Below are 19307 nucleotides of genomic sequence, written 5' to 3'. Positions count from 1 at the left end.
AGTCACTGTTCAAGTGCACTAAGGTTAACTGTGCTTTTTACTGTAATATATTGAAGTAAAAATGACTTAACACAAAGGCTGTGTTTAGATTACTCTGTGGTTGTAAAAATGGTTGTTGATGGAGAAGCGGTGTCTTTTTATCCTCTGTGAATCAGCAGTGTTGTGGATTTTGGACCTTCTTTGGATATTCACAAAGCTTGCGTCACTACTTGTTCTCAGCAGTTGAGGGACGACCTCCTCAGCGCCATCCACACCTGAAGCAGAACCAGAAACAAGAGCATGCTAATATTAAGATGAGGCATTCACTGATGTGTTGAAAACATGTGCTGAACATCTAGATATACAGTACATTTAGTTCAGTTAAAAATATAATCTATAACAACCACCAATGTTGTCAATTTTACAACACACATCAATAACATTTTTGATAAGATTTTCCTAACTGTGTGTGGAGAGATATGGATCATTTTCATACTCACTTTGTGCAGATGAGGCACTGATTTTGTTGTTGTTGTGCTCTGAACAAAACTGGTGTTCAGCATTTTCATTCCTGTAAAAAATCAAACATAATTATAAATACATAATGGAAAACTAAGCTTTATAAAAATAATTTTCATTTGAGTTATAGAAATAGCTTATATATGTATATTATTATTATTATTATTATTTTAACAAAGGTTTAGTAAAAGGAAACAGTTAGAAAACTTAGTTTGTCCATCTCAATAAATAATTTTACATATGAGTTTTATTTTCTATTGACAATAACTATTAACTAATATTTGGTACATTTATGGTTTTAGTTTTACTTATTACAATAACCTGGAAAATGCCAATAATTAACTAATAAATTAAATTATTTTTAACTTTAAATGAGTGATTTTCTATTAAAAAGAGTAACTTGAGTTTTTCTTTGGAAATAGAAACCCCTGATTTCTATGATTTATCTATTATTGCTACACAATTTTACTATTTACTTGTATAAACACCTAGCACAATGATTATCCTCACGTGCTGAATCTTTTTGCTCACAGTATCAAATCAAGGTTACTGCAGCTTAGAGCTGATTAAAATTTCCATGACAGAGAAGAGTGCTGCACGTGAGAATAAGAAGTAGCCCAGGACTCTGAATAACCAGTTCCTCTGTGGGTGGAAGAGCAATGCCACATAACCGCAGCTTTCACTTAGTTCCACCCAAATGTCAAAATGTTCCTCGAAACAAAACTTTCTAACAGTGGCCACAAGTCATAAACACCTACAGAATGACAAAAGTGCATCAAATTTAAAAGTCATAATTTGTTGGCATTTAGGGAAAAGTACACAGCTATACAGTATGATCAAATCTGAGCTGACCGAGAAAGATAAAGGAGCAGCCATTTAACCTACAAAAAAGCCCTACGCCCATATCAAATCCTGGTTCAGGTCTTGAGACATCTATGACTGAGTTAATGAGAGAAACAGATGGAGTTATGACCCAATGAAGGAAAAGACACATCTGGGTCTGGTGTAGCAGCAGAATTCAGGCAGTTCCACCCACCTGCTGGACTCTGAGCCCTTGGACCTCCACGCACCCGTGCAGGCATGGTGAAAGTGCTCCTTGTCATCGTACATTTGAAGTCGGATTGGCCTCCTCAGGCCCCAGGAGATGTTGAGTAAACCCTCCATGATCAGCTCACCCTCCTCCTGCAAGAAATAATAATCATAAACATTAATTGTTTTGTCAGATGGAGGAAATCCTGCTGGCCCGTGTCTCAGCTCTGTTTCAAGTGCTGAAGAGGCAGCTGAAAACAGCAGATATTCGACTGGAGGTGGTAAATTTATGGAAAATCACTTTAGGAGGAGTACAACAATATAGCACAGGTACCAACTGTATTATTCAAGAGATTGAACAATGACTCAATCTCTTGAGCATCTGAACAATGCAGTGCTTTCAATTCAATAATATTTACTTTAATAATAATGTAATTATTATTATTTTTTATTAATTATTATATCTATAAAAAAAAATTTTATAATTGGAATAATGTGATTGTAATGGGTGGAAAACACTAGAAGCCATTAAAATGAAATGAAAATCTACTATCTATTCTGCATTACATATTGTAAAATTTGTATGATTCATGATGATACTACTAAAGAAAACACTTATTATCAACATGTTTCCTCTGTCTTCAGGTGACAGGTCAGAATCAGAGCGTTTATTGAAAACCCTTTGCTTGTGTTTAAGATAGTGCTGTAAAATGTAAAACTTACATGCAGCCAACAGAGGATGCTCTTAGACTCTGAAATGGGCTTAAAAGGACAGTTCGCCCAAAAAAGGTTTTGACATAATTTTCATACGCTCATGGTTGTTCCAAACCAGTACGAATTTCTTTCTTCTGTTTACCACAAAAGAAGATATTTTGAAGAATGTCAGAAATGATGACAGGATTTTATTTTTGGTGAACTATCCCTTTAAGCTTATCTCTCACAAATACAGTTCAGTATGTTATTTCTTGGCTTGGAAACCTGATGTGATCGCATGCGGTTCTAACCACAAAGAAAACTGCTGTTTTATTTTAGCCTCTGGCTTTGTTTTTATTGCAAAATTTGCTCAAGGGATAATACTGTGGGAAGTTGTTCCTGATCTGTAAAAATGAAAGTTTACAGAAATATTTATGTCAGTGATAAATAGCTAGAACTGCCATAATATATTTAGTAGCTGATTGTAATATGTAATAGACAGATAGATAGATAGATAGATAGATAGATAGATAGATAGATAGATAGATAGATAGATAGATAGATAGATAGATAGATAGATAGATAGATAGACGCAGATGTTTTCAAGCAGAAACGTGCCACTTAATCGCAGTGCTAATCTTATCAAGGCTTAAGTCAACAAAGTAGATTTGTCTCTTCCATTCACATGCAAGGCACAATACTGTCTTACTACTGCATTTGATAGAGCTAAATATACCACAGAGATTAAACCACAACATGCAGGACAGCTACTTAAAATAACTAGTTGTAGCAGATCATGAAAAACCTTCTATTTTTTGTACAATTAAAGGATTTAACCTAATTTGATGTGCACCTTTCTTAGCTCTACTGTATAACTTTGGTTTTAGCTGAAAGGTGAATCTGAGGTGAGGAAACACAATTCACATGTGCACATTATAATTTGCATCTAATATTAATACCACAGCTGCATTTTAACTTTAAAAATCCATATTAACTCTATATTAATTAAACTAACCACAAACTGCTTTATGGTGACATTTACACAATTAGCCTATATAGATGGAAGAATTCACATTCTGATTACACAGAACTTTATTTAATTCTCAATTGTTCAGTCCTCAGCAGGATATTCTTTAACTAAATAATCATTCAACACAGTCACAAAGTAAGACAGAGGTCAGAGCTGCAGCCCACCAGACTTTTCCCCAATGGATCTCTGAGGACCTGTTCTTCAACAAAAACCTGTGACCAAAATAAAATAGTGTAATGGTGTTGGGAGCTGTTGTGATTGCGAGTGAGTGCAGTCAAGTGTCATGTAGGTGGAGGGCTAAGTGCTCCCAGGGCCTCATTGTTCCTGCGATGTAAACATTCAGGGCGGCTGTGGCAGGGTACCATTGGTTAGCTTCCTCTCTACTCTCCGCTCAGCACACACACTCTTCCTGTCAGGCATGCAAGGTCAATGCTTAGCTAAATTTAGTGTCATTAGCCTTGGCTTATGGTCATATACTGCTGTGGCCTTATAAAGGGCAGTGCGCTGCCTCTAAACCAGATCAAACCAAACACAGTCTCAGACACAACCTCTTCACAACAATCAGCACCGTGATCCTACAAGCTTGTCCTACAGGTACGTTTGAGATATTTGATTGACTGAATGATATATGGTCATTAAAACGAAACATTTCTTGATTTTTAAATGTCATTACACTCTTTAAAAAATAAAGGTTCTTCAGTGGCATCTATGGTTCCATTAAGAACATTCAACATCTATGGAAACATTCCACTGCACAAAGGGTTCTTTGCAGTGGAAAAAGGTTCTTTGGAATATTAAGATGTTCTTCACAATAAGAAAATTGTCATTTTAAGAACTATTCACTTAAAAGGTTCTTTTGATAACCCAAAATTGGGAACCCATTTGGATGCTTTATATTTGAGAGTGTGGAAGTTCTTCACACAAGGACTGATCACTGAAAGGTTCATTGATTAACCAAAATTAATGCTTCATAGTGGAAAAGTGTGTAAGATTTTTGTTTAAACATTGTTCATTCTAAGAACAACTATAGGCTACATACTATAAAGATCCATTGGGAAACAAATAAAAATAGTTCTTATGTGGCCTTGGTGCAAAAAAAATATATATATATATTTTAGAACCTTCATTTGCAAATGCAGAATGCACAAATAACTAATTGTATCTCCTCTCTCTCCAGGATGAAACCCGGAAGATTACTTTTGTCTGTGCCTCCTCTACCGACAATAACAGAGTCGCACGAGGACCTCTCACATTCCATGGAGGAATACATGAACTCCATCAAAGAACTTGCCCAGCCTGCTTGTGGTCCTTTGAGGATATCCAGGACTCAGAGGCGTAATGCGGGGAAGCATGTGGGCTCTGCCCCAACTTCACGCAGTGCTTCCGGGGTTCTGCAGCACCCCCGCGCTTCTCTGGGTCTGGAAGAAGTCATGGTGAGCTTCAACAGTCAGGTGGACCACGGCACTAATGACCCACTGGACTGGTTGTTTGCGCAGACACACAGTCACAGGGAGAGGATTTGCGCATGACTGACAGTGCACCTGCTGCTTTGCGGTTACTCTTAATGAGCAAAGGGTATGGATGGGATGGATGAACTCAATGGAGGATATCATAAACTGAACTTTTTAATTTATTGTCTGAACAGACTTTTTGTACAAATATGCTAATGTTTACATGCTGTTAAAGTCACGCTTTTCTATGTTGCTTTTTTGAAATAAAATTTAAGAATGTATTTTGACTTGCATGTGTCCTTTACTAAAATGTATATCTATCTATCTATCTATCTATCTATCTATCTATCTATCTATCTATCTATCTATCTATCTATCTATCTATCTATCTATCTATCTATCTATCTATCTATCTATCTATTACATATTACAATCAGCTACTAAATATATTATGGCAGTTCTAGCTATTTATCACTGACATAAATATTTCTGTAAACTTTCATTTTTACAGATCAGGAACAACTTCCCACAGTATTATCCCTTGAGCAAATTTTGCAATAAAAACAAAGCCAGAGGCTAAAATAAAACAGCAGTTTTCTTTGTGGTTAGAACCGCATGCGATCACATCAGGTTTCCAAGCCAAGAAATAACATACTGAACTGTATTTGTGAGAGATAAGCTTAAAGGGATAGTTCACCAAAAATAAAATCCTGTCATCATTTCTGACATTCTTCAAAATATCTTCTTTTGTGGTAAACAGAAGAAAGAAATTCGTACTGGTTTGGAACAACCATGAGCGTATGAAAATTATGTCAAAACCTTTTTTGGGCGAACTGTCCTTTTAAGCCCATTTCAGAGTCTAAGAGCATCCTCTGTTGGCTGCATGTAAGTTTTACATTTTACAGCACTATCTTAAACACAAGCAAAGGGTTTTCAATAAACGCTCTGATTCTGACCTGTCACCTGAAGACAGAGGAAACATGTTGATAATAAGTGTTTTCTTTAGTAGTATCATCATGAATCATACAAATTTTACAATATGTAATGCAGAATAGATAGTAGATTTTCATTTCATTTTAATGGCTTCTAGTGTTTTCCACCCATTACAATCACATTAATCCCATTATAAAAAAATTGTTTATAGATATAATAATTAATAAAAAATAATAATAATTACACCGCAAGTCTATGACTGACTACACAGAAAGGCCAGGAAAAATTATAAAAAATGTGTTTAAACATGAGTTTCTTTCTATTTATATAGATGTTATGTTACAGGTTATTTCACAGGAATTGCTTACAAAAGAGGAACTTTTAATGCTTTTGCATATGATTTTACTCATAGATGTGATGCACAACCCTGACGAAATGTCAATTCCAGTTATTAGATTTTCCTTAGTATACTGACTGTGTAAACATGTTCCCAGAATTGGTGTACCTCGACGTCTGCAAGTTGTGAAAAAAGTCGAATGTCCAATATGATGCTCAGTGAACAGACTGTGGGTGGAGTCTGAGAATAATCTCTCAACTCTCAAAATTAAGTCTAAACAAACACCATGAGGCAATACGATTTTGCACTGAAGTGTTTTTCTTACAAAAACCTCTAGATGGAACTGTTTATGAACAGTAGGTTAGGCTGTTAAACTAGACACATTTATCTCCATGGCATTAGCCGCGGTACAACTTGAAAGTTATTTTTCACATAACGTGTAAAGAAAAGGAGAAGGGAAAAAGTAATCTATCATGTTTTTGAGTCCTCAAAAATAAACCAGACACTAGTAAATCATCTTTGTTTTATATATTGTATTTTATCATAATACACAACTAATTTTGAATGACCTTCAATGGAAATTGCTACATGAATACTCACTTTAATACGTTTCTGCTCACTTATTAGTTTCCTTTCAGGACTCTTACTTTCCCATGAACATTACGCAATGTGTCTTTCATCAGCCTTTGTACTCTGTACTCTTTCTCTTTCTTTCTTTCTTTCTTTCTTTCTTTCTTTCTTTCTTTCTTTCTTTCTCTCTCTAAACAGTTATCACATGATAGTATCAGTTTATTCTCACAATATCTGTGACTCAGTCTCATGTGCTCATCTTGAATAAAAGAAAAAACGAATTTTCTAATGCCCTCAATGAGCAATTACTCAGTGGATTTACCAAACAGGTTTTTCACCACAGGCATGTCGTCATTTAGTTCCTAGAACTTTGCCAAATGTAAATGACTCAGATTCAACAATACACATTTTCTTTAATAAATTCAAAAACAGGAAGTGTAACAGTAAGCTGAAGAAATGTTTGAGCAAGAACTCTCTTCATTCAGTCACATAAGATTTTAAAGTAAATCATTCACTCACACAGACACAAACAAGAATACGACACACTGTAAAACACACACACACACACACACACACACACACACACACACACACACACACACACATACACATTGATGGCGTTTAGTTGCAAATATATTATGCATATAAAGTATTTTCATGCACATTCATACTGACTGAGGTTAAATTTGACTAAACTCATTTAAAAAACACAAGCAGCCTGCAGGGATTTCCCAGAGACTGTAATGAATTTAACAGATCATAACAATGTGGTGTACAGTATTGTCTCCTGTTTGCTGGCAGATCAGACAAACCTCCGATTACAAAAAAAGTTGGAAATTATTAGGAGCTTATTTGTACTCTCGGTCATGTTCACTGACTAATTTGTAGATATTTTTTGCCTCTCTCCCATGACCTTGTAAAGGCCATCATTGTGAAAACTGATAAAGGGATAAAGTGATTTTTGTTGTTATCATTGACCAATAGATACGTAAAGTTACATATTTTTTTCTTTAACAAAGTAATATGTGACCCTGGACCACAAAACCAGTCTTAAGTCACTGGGGTATAATTTTAGTAATAGCCAAAAAAAAAAAAAACATTGTATGGATCAAAGTTATCAATTTTTCTTTTATGCCAAAAATCATTAGGATATTACAGTTTTTCTCAGTCGCTTTGGTAGATTTCTCGAATCATCCTTGAGATTTGCAAAACAGTAAGTGCATTTCTCAAAACAACTCAAATATTAAAACACCATGGATTACCTGCAAAAGCCAATCTTTTGCTCAAAATCCTTAGTTCATCTCTCAAAAATAAAGATCTGTGTCAATGAACAGGTCAGTGCCATCAGAATGACAAGTCCTTGTGTCATAGTTTACGGATAAGACAAGTCAAATTACTTAGTCATGTTGTCAAAATAACAGTGTACTCTGGAGGGATGTTCTGATGTAAAATATGGCAATATTTTGGATGACAGTTACTGTACTGAACAGTATGCCATATGCTTATGTATGCCATATATCCATTTCAAAAGTACACATTTACACATTACTGTATGTGGGATATTGATTGAAAGAGACTGGATAGTATTCCCAGTTACACTTTGGTCTGACCAAAAAAAAAAAAAAATAATAAATCCTTTACAATGTTTTTGTGATATAGAAAAGGAAAAGGAAGTATGGGCACAAAGATGAAAATAAGTCTATTTTCAGAATTTGTAACTCTTGTGTTGGCCTCTGTCTATACAGTAAATGCTTTCTAACTGAAGATTCATGAGATGAACCTTTGAGCTATTTCAGAGAAATGGTTTATCATTGGTGTATCATCTACATTCTCTTCATTTGTAAAAATTCAATTGCACAATTCATGCCAAATTGACAAAAAGTCTAATAATAATGTGTAAAAATAAAAATAAAAAGTGTGCTTGGCAGTTTGTGACAACTAGATTAACCATTTTGCATTTAATGGCTTATACGATGAACTAAAGACTAGATGTTTTGAGGGGTAAGACCATTGCACAAAAAAACTGTATCTATATACATATAGATATCTATAAATGACTAGATGATGTGGAGGTTGTACAAGTAGTTTTGAGAATTTCATTTCTGTTTTGAGAAATGCACCAAAGTGACTGAGAAAAACTGTAAGTAAAGATCATGTTCCATGAAGACATTTAGTAAATATCCTATCATAAATATATAAAAACTTAATTTTTGATTTGTAATATACATTGTTAAGAACTCATTTGGACAACTTTAAAGGCGATTTTCTCAGTGTTTTGATTTTTTCAGATTCCAGATTTTCAAATAGTTGTATCTCGGCCAAATATTGCCCTGTCCTAAAAAACCATACATTATTTATTCAGCTTTCAGATTATGTATAAATCTCAATAAAAAAAAAATAAAAAAATAAAACTCTTAAGACTGTTTTTTTGGTCCAGGGTCACATATAGACTTTTAATTATTATAATGTGATTTATTTTTTATAAATATATAATCATATACTGTTTATGTTTATATATATACATTACTGTGCAAAAGTCTTAGGCCACTGGTATTTTCACCAACAAAAACATGGTTTTAAGTCAGTTATTTCTATGTTTTGCTGTAGTGTAGTGTGTCAGGAACTGTCAGTTTACATTTCCAAACATTATTTTTGCCATTAATTGTAGTAATCTAGTGAGATTTTTGTTTGCACAAGGAGTCTGACAGCAGCCAGTGCTCCACACAGAGGTCTGATCTCATCATCATTAGTCATTTCCACAGTTCTTCTGGATTGAGTCTCAGTTTGTTCTGTTTCTTCTTGTTATTCCAGACAGACGGGATGATGATAAAATCAGATCTCTGTGTGGAGCACTGGCTGCTGTCAGACTAATTGTGCAAACAAAAATATCACTAGATTATTACAATTAATGGCAAAAATAATGTTTGTTAATGTAAACTGACACACTACAGCGAAAGATAGATATAACTGACTTAAAACTATTTTTTGTTGGTGAAAATACTAGAAAATACTAGAATAAGAAAAAGACTTATACACAGTACTGTAAAAAAAAAAAAAAAAAAAAATTATATATATATATGTATATATACACACACACACACAGTGCAGTGCGTGCATAATTATTGCAATTCTGGGAAATTGTGTTCCTGATTAACACCTAATTCCTCACATTAATTTTTTATTTTTTTCCAGTTAATGTGTCTTTTCTTCTTCACCTGTTTTTGTCTGACCCTGCTGACCTAATGACCTCTTCAATGGTCACGCCTTAACGTTGCAATTTATGGTATTGCATTAGTATTGCATCCTTCTCATGGCCATTTAATAATTTTTGACTATTCAATCTGAATTAAATCTCTTTTTGGCTCATTTTATTTGTAAAAGAAAACCTCCTTTATAATTATGCACACCTGAATATAAGGTGTTTTTCACTTCCATCCTTCCCTGACAATTATATATCATTTATAAATGATTAAAGACAAAATTAATAGTATTTATTTAGATTGATGTGGTTTGGAATTTGTAAAATGTGCTAGGAAATAAAATATGATCAGAATATCAAATTGCATAATAATAACATAATAATTATTGCAATAATTATGCAAGCACATATAAGATCATAATATACAGTATGATTATAAATTAAATTAAAGTCACTATTATTTCAGAGCAATATAATAATGATAGCTCATAGTACATATCCCTGATTATGTTATCGTTCCACCTGGACTAGGTTATGTGTAAAAATGGAGCCTATCACTTGTCATCTAGAACCATCTAATCAAGTTTTTTTTTTTTTTTTTTTTAAGAAGGGTGCACTTAGATTTACTCCAGTGTCACACATTTCTATTCTGAGACAATAGTCTTTTTGTTTTACAGTCTCACACACTCTGACTCAAATCTTGGCCTGATTAGATCTAATCAATAACCAGGAAATTAAAGATTTGTCAGTTATTTTCACTCTCTGTGACCTAACATACCTCACGAATCTGAAGCTGGAAGCTTTTTCCCTCATGGTAACAGTTGTACGTTCTTAAAAGGGACAAAATATCAGACCTGAAAAAGAGACATGATTTAACAACAAGGGTTTTAAGGCATGTTTAGTGTGTATCAAAAGTGGAACATTTACTTTGCAATTACTGTCTCCTCATTCAACCTCACATAGGAGGTCTTGTCAGGATCCATAGTGGGGTTCCTCAGTAGAAAGGCTTTTAGCTAGAGAAGAGAAAGACAATGGGAGAGAAAGCAAGGAGAATGAGTCAAAGTTAATAACATGAAAGAATGAGTGTGTGATTAACAGTGAATAAAGACATACCACGTGTAATGTCACTTTAAAAAGTATTCATGAGCCAAATGAATCAAAGTAACTATGAACCTTGTGTAGGAGGACCAAGTAAACGTAATCACAAGAAAATTGGGAAATCACATGGTCTTACAGTTAACAGAATAAAGTGTCATCTTGCCGTAAGTCTTGTTATGACATGTTTTCAGACCTTCTGAAAGAATCAACAATAATCACTTTTTTCAATGGAAATTAAAAAAATAAAAAATAAAATGGTGAATGCATCTGACAAGATCCAAGAGAGAGAGAGAGAGAGAAAAAACAATAGAAATAAAATTATAATTGAAATATTCACACCACTGCAGCTCTCAAATCTCTTTCTCAATATTAATATTCATATCTTCTCCTCCATGATTAGTGGCTAGTCTGAGATGTTGACTTTTTTTAATCTGATACGGTTGCAATTGAGATTCCATTTTAAGGATAGGGATATTTTCTGTGAAAAAGAATTTGAGTCTGTTCCAGCACATAGCTATACATATGGCTTCAACAGTGAAAAAAAATTGGAACGACATGAGGGTGAGAAAATAATGACAGAATTTACATTTTTGGGTGAAATGTGAATAAAGAATTCCTCGTAGCCTGCTTAATGTACATGTGAACATGTTTTTAAAGATTCCCTTTAAAGGCTGTCTATTATCTGTGTTCAAATGGATTGAGCCAGTGGGAGTAACAACGCACTGGAATTTCCAGTTGTGACACAAGAGATGGGAAGTCCCTCAAAGGGACTATAAAACGACAACAGGCTACTGAGCACTTACAGTACACACAGAAACACTTTCAACATGACACTGACAGTGTATGCTTTGCTGGCTTTCAACCTCAGCATCCTCCTAACAGGTGAGTTGATCAGAACAGATGAACTACAGTAGACTCCCAGACCCACTAAAACAGTAACTGAGCACCTGCTGGGTTATAGCTGAGTTGGCAGAATTCTAGTAAATTAAATCTTCTTGCATCTCTGCAAAACAAGCTGTTCTTTAACTACAAATAATTTTATTATAATAATAATTTAGTTATTTGACGTCTATACTAACGTTTGAAACATTTTGAAGGCTTTTGTAAGAAGTATTTTATGCTCACTGAGGCTGAATAGTAAAACAGTAAAATTGTTAAATATTTTACAATTTAAAATGACTTTTTTAATGCAGTTTATTCCTGTGATGGCAAATCTGAGTCTTCAGGGTCATGTGATCCTTCAGAAATAATTTTAATATACTTTTTTGGAGCTCATTCATTTTTTTTTTTTCTATTATTATTTTTTTATCTTCACAGTTTGTGCTGCTTAATATTTTTGGAAAACAAAGTTTTTTTTTAAGGATTCTTTGATGAATAGAAAAATGAACACAGCATTTATTTTACTGTAAATGCATTTACAGTCAGTTTTGATCATTTAAATTGGTTTCTGAAGAAAATTATTTATTTATATTTATATATTTTTTTACAAATCTTAATGACACTGAACTTTTTTGACACATCATGGCTGTTTAATAATTATTATTTTTTCTGTTCTTCTAAATACAGTGGTGGAGAGTCAATACATTCCAAAGACCTGTGAGTGTCCACAGGCTAAAATAAGAATCAAGGGACCAATTTCAGATTTCAAAGTCACTCCAAAAAGACCTAAATGTTTACAGGATGAGATCATGTAAGTTAATACATTTTACTTTTCATAAGATTCTAAATGCACCATTGGATTTACATTTCCTATTATTTCTCTGTATTTTTCATTAGAGTTACACTGCAGAAAAATAATAGTCAAATGTGTCTCAGTCCGGAAGGACAACAAGGCAAAAGACTCCTGAAATGTTGGCAAAGGTAAGAGATTGTTTATACTGAATGTGTCTCTAAAGCACAGCTTATCCAAACAACATACACTACAAACGTCTCCAAATATGTTGGTGGTCTGCATGTCTTAATCTGCTGAGTTTGATTCTACGTTTTTTTCTTTTTTTTTTTTTTCCAGCACACAAAAAGATGGCAAGGACAGCAAAAAATGCATACGCAATTCAAAAAGATCAAAAGCCAGGACATAGAAACAGGAAACAGGTTAAATCAAGGAAGGTCACATCTTAACCTCAAATTCTAAAGATACTGAGGCAAAGAACATAAGAGATCCAAAGGAGAGAATTCTCTTCAAAGTTGTGCAAAGTGCTTTAGCACTGCTGTACATTTACAAGCCAAGGACATAAGAAAAGGCGAGGAATTCAGAGGAGTGCACATCTATGGAGGCCAAGGGACGGCATTTAATGAAGACATAATACAACAGAGACAGCTTCTAACCTTGATGTGTTTTACATAGATTAGATGAGTTGAGCCCTATGCAGGTCTTACGTACTGGCCAGTCTGAAGAAACATATATAATGTGTACATATATATATTGTTCTTTTAAATGTCCCTTTTCTTATATGTATTCAGTGATCACATGAAGATTATTATTATTATTTTTTTTAAGTTTAATATAAAATAAACTGATATAATAAACATTCTTAAATTCATGTCTTAAATTTAACAGATGTCAAATCATGTTAGAGGTTCCATACATACATAGGAATATATATATATAAATATACATACATAGGAATATATACATACACATATATATACATACACATATATATACATACACATATATATATATATATATATATATATATATATTGTGACGGGAGGAGCACAAGACAGACACAGTGGGCGTGGCGTCAGGCCCCGGAGAGGCTTTTATTAACAAAAATTAAATGAAACAGGGGATAAAAGGTGGCCAAAGGGGAAGGGTGTCCAAAATAAACAGGGAATCTGGTGTTCTCGTCGTGCTGCGGGGTTCGTGTGGGTCGGGCAGTGTTCATGGAGGAAGGGTCCAGGGAAGGGGCGGAGTCCGGCGGCCGCACGCGCTCCCCTCTTCGGTCCGGGGCGCGAGGGGCGGCGGCTTCCTCTAGCAGCCGCATCTCTCTCGTTGGCCGCGGCGCTGGCAGGGGATGAACGGCCCGGCATCCTGGCGTTTACACGGCCGTTGGGTGCGGTTCCCATCCGGATCGCGGGTCCGGCCGCTCACGTCTCTAGTGGCGCGGGAGTCCCTCAACGAACACTTCCTGGACCCACGAGGACACCAGTGTGCATGCACGGGGAAGAGACCGGTCTCCCCGAGGAGAGGCGCGTTGGGCTTTTAAACAGCGGCGGTGATGAGGCTCCATTTCCTTCAGGTGTGCCCCATCACACGCCGCCAGCCCTGACTCTTCCAGCGCCCGTCCTCTCACACACCCACTCCAGTCGGAAGCCTGGTGAAGGGCGGCGATTTAGGACGGGGTGCCGGTGACAATCAGGGAGGAGGCAGCTGACTCGACACAATATATATATATATATATATATATATATATATATATATATATATATATATATATATATATATATATATATATATATATATATATAAAGAAAACTCCATCTTCTGCCTAATTTACTAGAATGTAATATCAAAATACCAAAATGCAAAGTACAATGCTGAAAGTTTAACTTAATGTTAGGTTCTCCAAGGTTCCATGTCTGGAGAAGTTATATTTATGGAAATTCATTTTCTGTTATAAAATAAGAGCCACACTGTAAAAAGTGCAATGCAATTCTTAAGGAACTATTTCTACCTTATTAAACCCTTAAATATTACTTTTGATGGTAAAACTTAGTGCAGTCTGGTTGATTCAGTTTTTTTATAATAATAATAATTATAATAATAATTATAATTATAATAATAATTATAATAATAATAATATACCACATGAAAAGTGAGTGAAGTGATGCGTGGTCAGGTATGGTGACCCATACTCAGCATTTGCCTCTGCATTTAACCCTTCCAAGTGCACATACACACACTGTGAACACACACTCGGAGCAGTGGACACTGGGCAGCAATATTGCTGTGGCAGGGGGTCTCACCTCATTTGTGGTGTTGAGGGAGGAAGCTAGCGTTGGTTATTCACTTTCCATGACAACAATTCCTGCCAGACCTGAGACTCCAACCCACAACCTTAGGGTTGCAAGTACAACTCTCTAACCATTAGGCCATATATCATATTTACAGTTATTATTAACCATATACATATATACAGTGTGTGTGTATAAATCAAGTTATTAGTATAAATCTATTAATAAAAGTTATGGAAATGTCTTGGAAACTCATTGGGCAAATGTGTAGGAGCCCTTCAGTTTGAACAAATAATCCTAAATGGATACAGAAAAGCATTTGATCAAATAAAAACTTTCTGAAGCATTTAACTATAAAACCATATAAACAACATTCCAAACAACAAAACCAACCTGCACAATGTAGGTGCACAAGTGTTGAGAAATCCTCTCTGGTCTCAAAGCATTTACCTGAAATCATGTGACTCTGATCCTGCTTAATATGGCAAAACAGGAAATGCATTAAGGAGGGAAAGTGAGTAATAAAAAGAGGACAGTTCTGTCCACACTCTAGTGCAAACACACTTGAGAGACATTCTTGTGAATGACGCAGCTTTAGAGAAATGGCTTTCAGGACTCAGCAAGCAAGCATCTGCCTGCTTCTCTTAATCTTAGTCTGCTTACACTTCATCACTGGTACAGTAGCATTTAAATACTTATCAGGACAGTTTACAGATTTTTCAGATATTGGTCATGGAGGTGATGTGGGACACATTGTTTTATGTTTCTGGATTTGTCTTTAGATGCAGTATACATTCGAGAAAAATGTGAGTGTGTTGAAGAAACTGGCTCAGTGCAATGGAGAAAAATTACAGACTACAGGATCATAGAGAAAGATCCTCTTTGCAAAAAGGTTCAAATCATGTGAGTACAAAGTATCATTCTCATTCAGATGTATCTGAATGTGTTGTGCTCCTTAAGATGTCAAGTCAAGTCACCTTTATTTATATAGTGCTTTAAATAGACTGTTAAAAAGAATGTGTCAAAGCAACTGAACAACATTAATTAGGAAAATATTGTCAATAATGCAAAATGACAGTTCAGTTTAAATAGTATATGTGCAATCATTTGCAATTAAGTCAACGATATCGCTGTAAATGAAGCGTCCCCAACTAAGCAAGCCAGAGGTGACAGCGGCAAGGAACCAAAACTCCATTAGTGACAGGATGGAGAAAAAACCTTGGGAGAAACTAGGCTCAGTCAGGGAGAATGTTCTGCTCTGACCAGATGAAACCAGCAGTTCAATTCCAGGCTGCAGCAAAGTCAGATTGTGCAGATTGTCTTGTCCCGGTAGTCGTCTGAGACAAGGTTTACAGGGAATCTGTATTTGCGGCTCATCTAGTTGTCCTGATCTCTGCTGTCTTTCAGGGCTGTAGAGGTCCTGATCCAAGATTTATGAGATGAGTCAATTTTATGTGCAGTTTCCGAATTTTTATTTTTACCTTTGATACACTGTCGTAACTGAAATTCATGTATTGCCCTCGCTTCACTCAAAACTCAACATGATTATTATAATTTTTTTCATGTGGAACACAAAAGGTGTTAAGGCAACGTTGCTCTTTTAGATTTTTTTAAAAAACATGGCGATTACTGCCTGTCTTGGCCAGATGCAATTATGATTGTTTTAACATCTTTTTAATAATATATATTTTAAGTAAGTGAATGTGACCTCTCAATGTGCATGATGCCCCAGCCTCTAAGCAAATATTGTACTATTCTATTAAATTCAGTACTTTACTGTAGTATAACTAGAAGTCTGTAATGATTAACATGCATTTATATCCCTCCTGGATATTTTACAATCCATGTATTTGTTAGCTGTGTGTGAGGACATTACACAACATGTCACGTTGAGGCATATCGTGAGTTGGGATAATATATCTGGAGGGAAGCCCAAAACCAAGCCATGACAAGTTCAATTTTGCATTAGAATATTTTCATTAGAATTTTGGCATGAGAGGGCATGATATGGATAATACCACTGAACTCTTCCTCAAGAAACTGGAAATACTAGCTCTCTTATGGCAAAATCTAGCGAATACAGATGCAGTCTGATAATTTTTTATCATTTTTCATTGGTATTCTGATGCCAATTGACTTACCCCTCACAAAATACTACTTCAAATAGCCTCAGAGAAAACAACAAATAGGAAAAAGGAAGAAATGTGAAATGCAAAACTAAAATGTCTCACTTTACCTGCAAAGCTGCTGTCTGTAACTTTTTTGTTTAAAAATAAATTTTTGAGCAAGTACATAACCTGCCAGTGTTCGAAATGATCGCCTTACTTTAGTTCGATTCACAATGGTAAGCTTGTAATAACGTTTTCCAATTTGAGTGGTACGGGTAGGTTTATTGCAGGAAATTCGAGCATGGTGCTGCGTCATTATGTCTAGTCTGTAAAGAAGTTGAAACACTGTGAAGTATGCCTTATTGCAAGTGAGGATGCTGCAGGTGACTATAGCCATTTCTCACAGCAGCTGGAATAAATGGCAGATTGTAATCCAGAAAAATACACGCACTCATGCAATGTAACAATTTGAAAACAATATATAACAATAATAATAATTTTCATGGTTTCATATGATATGAGCTAACCAATCGTTAGATTTAATCACCACTGATACTGCAATTTTTAGTAATGCTTTTTTCCTCTGCTGATCAGAACAGAAATGCCAGTTGTTGACATTGACATTGATGACATTTTCCAGTGAAAAACTCTTATTTGGGTCATACTTTCAAGATATAGAATCTGTGAATACAAAGTGCAGTATCCAGACATTAGATTCATCCGCACTGGCGCCGTGCCAGTTCACAACCCACGCAAGGAAGATAATTGTGCAAATAGCTACAATTGCATGTTTTCAAACAGAGATGGCGACAAAGAGACAAAACTTACGTACTGCAGCTTTAAGTCTGAGACTTAAGTTTGTTTTAATTATATAAGACTTATTAATTATTGCGGTATAATTAATATAAGACTTCAAATTAAGATTGTTTGGAAAGCTGGCATGAATAAATCCCTCAGATCAAATGTTGCTGTATCTTATAGCTTGCAGTGGTTTGCACACATTTAAAAACACACTGTTCTCCTCCACAGAGTCCAGCTGTCAGGTAAAAAAGCTTGTCTAAATGCAGAGTCCAAGCAGGGGGAAAAACTACAAAGATGCTGGAGAAGGTATGTGAACAACAGCTGCCCTCTGATCATGCTGCAAATTATTTGATTATAACATTAATACACTTAATACACTTATAAAAATTATATAAAAAAGTGTGAATTGGGTACAAGTGATTTTACTTTTTAATTTAAAATCACTGCCACTCTGTGGCAGAAGCAAATACTATCATGAAAATACTCTTTCTAAAGATTCAATAGGTTCCCTCTCTGCACACCATGTAGGTACAAAAGCTATAACAGCATATCAATACATTTATAATATTGTCAAATACAAATATTGACAATGTTTTAAAGTAATATTATATTTTTAAAAATATAAATAAAAATACTTACTATATGCAGCACTAGAAACCTTGCATTATGCAAATTTAATATAGTTATTGTTTTTTTTCTGAGATGTTTGAGTAAGGATAAATATGGTCTCTAGTGAATTTTAAGTGTTTACACAATTAATGGTGTGCATTGATTTAGGGTTGAGAACATGTTTTTTTTTTTGTTTTTTTTTTGCTTGCTCAGCTTTGCGGGCCTCCCCAATAATTAAACCCTTTCACTGTTCTATTGTCCAGGATTAAATTCAACACACAAAGGAAGAAGGACTGTCTTAAGCTCAAGAAGAAGAATGGAGCAAAAAAGCCCAAGAGGCATTAATTCAACAATCATTACCTTTTATGTGTATAAATACTATTTGTTATTTGCTCAAATACATGATATATGTATTATGTAGATGAAATTTGTAGATGTAGTATATATATATATATATATATATATATATATATATATATATATATATACTACATCTACAAATATATATAGTTGTAGATGGAATATATATATTGTACTACTATTTTCTAATAAAACCGTATAAAAATTATTGCATGGTTTTTTGCAATTGATGTGATAGCTTTTATCCTTTTATGTCCATATTTAAAAGAAAGCAATCTGACATTTAATTTATATAATACAAATACACATAATAAAAACATAATAAAATTGGTAAAACTTTAGAATAGGGAACACTTACTCACTATTAACTACGAGTTTTCCCTTAATAAACTCCTAATTTGCTGCTAATTAATAGTTAGCAAGGTAGTTTTTAAGTTAGGTATTGTATTAGGTAGGATTAGGGATGTAGAATAAGAATATGTAGAATAAGGCATTAATATGTGCTTATTTAGTACTAATAAATGACTAATATTCTAGAAATATGCATGCTAATAAGCAACTAGTTAAGAGACCAAGTTTAAAATCAACAAAAGCCTTCTATTTAGTGTAGGAAAAGAATTTGAATATTCTATTA

At 34.5% G+C, this 19307-nt stretch overlaps 3 protein-coding genes across 3 annotated transcripts; 2 read left to right on the top strand and 1 right to left on the bottom strand.

The window, feature by feature from the left end:
* Window positions 1-43: 43 nt before the first annotated feature.
* Window positions 44-1878, bottom strand: rassf4a (Ras association domain family member 4a). The gene is made up of 3 exons (XM_059518295.1): window positions 1535-1878; window positions 480-550; window positions 44-254 (listed from the first exon to the last, which is right to left on the bottom strand). The coding sequence occupies exons 1-3, from the start codon at window positions 1660-1662 to the stop codon at window positions 85-87; spliced, it is 369 nt and encodes a 122-aa protein (XP_059374278.1). The 5' UTR covers window positions 1663-1878; the 3' UTR covers window positions 44-84.
* Window positions 1879-11624: 9746 nt separating this feature from the next.
* Window positions 11625-13114, top strand: LOC132111126 (C-X-C motif chemokine 9). Its single transcript, XM_059518294.1, has 4 exons — window positions 11625-11720; window positions 12405-12528; window positions 12615-12698; window positions 12847-13114. Exons 1-4 carry the CDS (start codon window positions 11666-11668, stop codon window positions 12914-12916), a joined length of 333 nt encoding a protein of 110 aa, XP_059374277.1. The 5' UTR covers window positions 11625-11665; the 3' UTR covers window positions 12917-13114.
* A 2035-nt stretch (window positions 13115-15149) lies between these two features.
* Window positions 15150-18767, top strand: cxcl18a.1 (chemokine (C-X-C motif) ligand 18a, duplicate 1). Its single transcript, XM_059518293.1, has 4 exons — window positions 15150-15470; window positions 15578-15698; window positions 17933-18010; window positions 18577-18767. Exons 1-4 carry the CDS (start codon window positions 15398-15400, stop codon window positions 18656-18658), a joined length of 354 nt encoding a protein of 117 aa, XP_059374276.1. The 5' UTR covers window positions 15150-15397; the 3' UTR covers window positions 18659-18767.
* The last annotated feature ends 540 nt before the right edge of the window (window positions 18768-19307 follow it).

The sequence above is a fragment of the Carassius carassius genome, chromosome 30 (genome assembly GCF_963082965.1).
Source record: "Carassius carassius chromosome 30, fCarCar2.1, whole genome shotgun sequence".
NCBI lineage: Eukaryota > Metazoa > Chordata > Actinopteri > Cypriniformes > Cyprinidae > Carassius > Carassius carassius.
This window is presented reverse-complemented; position numbering and strand designations above follow the sequence as displayed.

Excerpts from the sequence above, each read along its gene's own strand:
- cxcl18a.1 (XM_059518293.1), top strand. The coding sequence starts at position 15,398 with ATGGCTTTCAGGACTCAGCAAGCAAGCATCTGCCTGCTTCTCTTAATC. Across the intron at positions 15,471-15,577 it reads CTGCTTACACTTCATCACTG|ATGCAGTATACATTCGAGAA; the intron begins GTACAGTAGCAT and ends ATTTGTCTTTAG. Across the intron at positions 15,699-17,932 it reads TGCAAAAAGGTTCAAATCAT|AGTCCAGCTGTCAGGTAAAA; the intron begins GTGAGTACAAAG and ends TCTCCTCCACAG.
- rassf4a (XM_059518295.1), bottom strand. The coding sequence starts at position 1,662 with ATGGAGGGTTTACTCAACATCTCCTGGGGCCTGAGGAGGCCAATCCGA. Across the intron at positions 551-1,534 it reads AAGGGCTCAGAGTCCAGCAG|GAATGAAAATGCTGAACACC; the intron begins GTGGGTGGAACT and ends GATTTTTTACAG. Across the intron at positions 255-479 it reads CAGTGCCTCATCTGCACAAA|GTGTGGATGGCGCTGAGGAG; the intron begins GTGAGTATGAAA and ends GTTCTGCTTCAG.
- LOC132111126 (XM_059518294.1), top strand. The coding sequence starts at position 11,666 with ATGACACTGACAGTGTATGCTTTGCTGGCTTTCAACCTCAGCATCCTC. Across the intron at positions 11,721-12,404 it reads CCTCAGCATCCTCCTAACAG|TGGTGGAGAGTCAATACATT; the intron begins GTGAGTTGATCA and ends TTCTAAATACAG. Across the intron at positions 12,699-12,846 it reads CTCCTGAAATGTTGGCAAAG|CACACAAAAAGATGGCAAGG; the intron begins GTAAGAGATTGT and ends TTTTTTTTCCAG.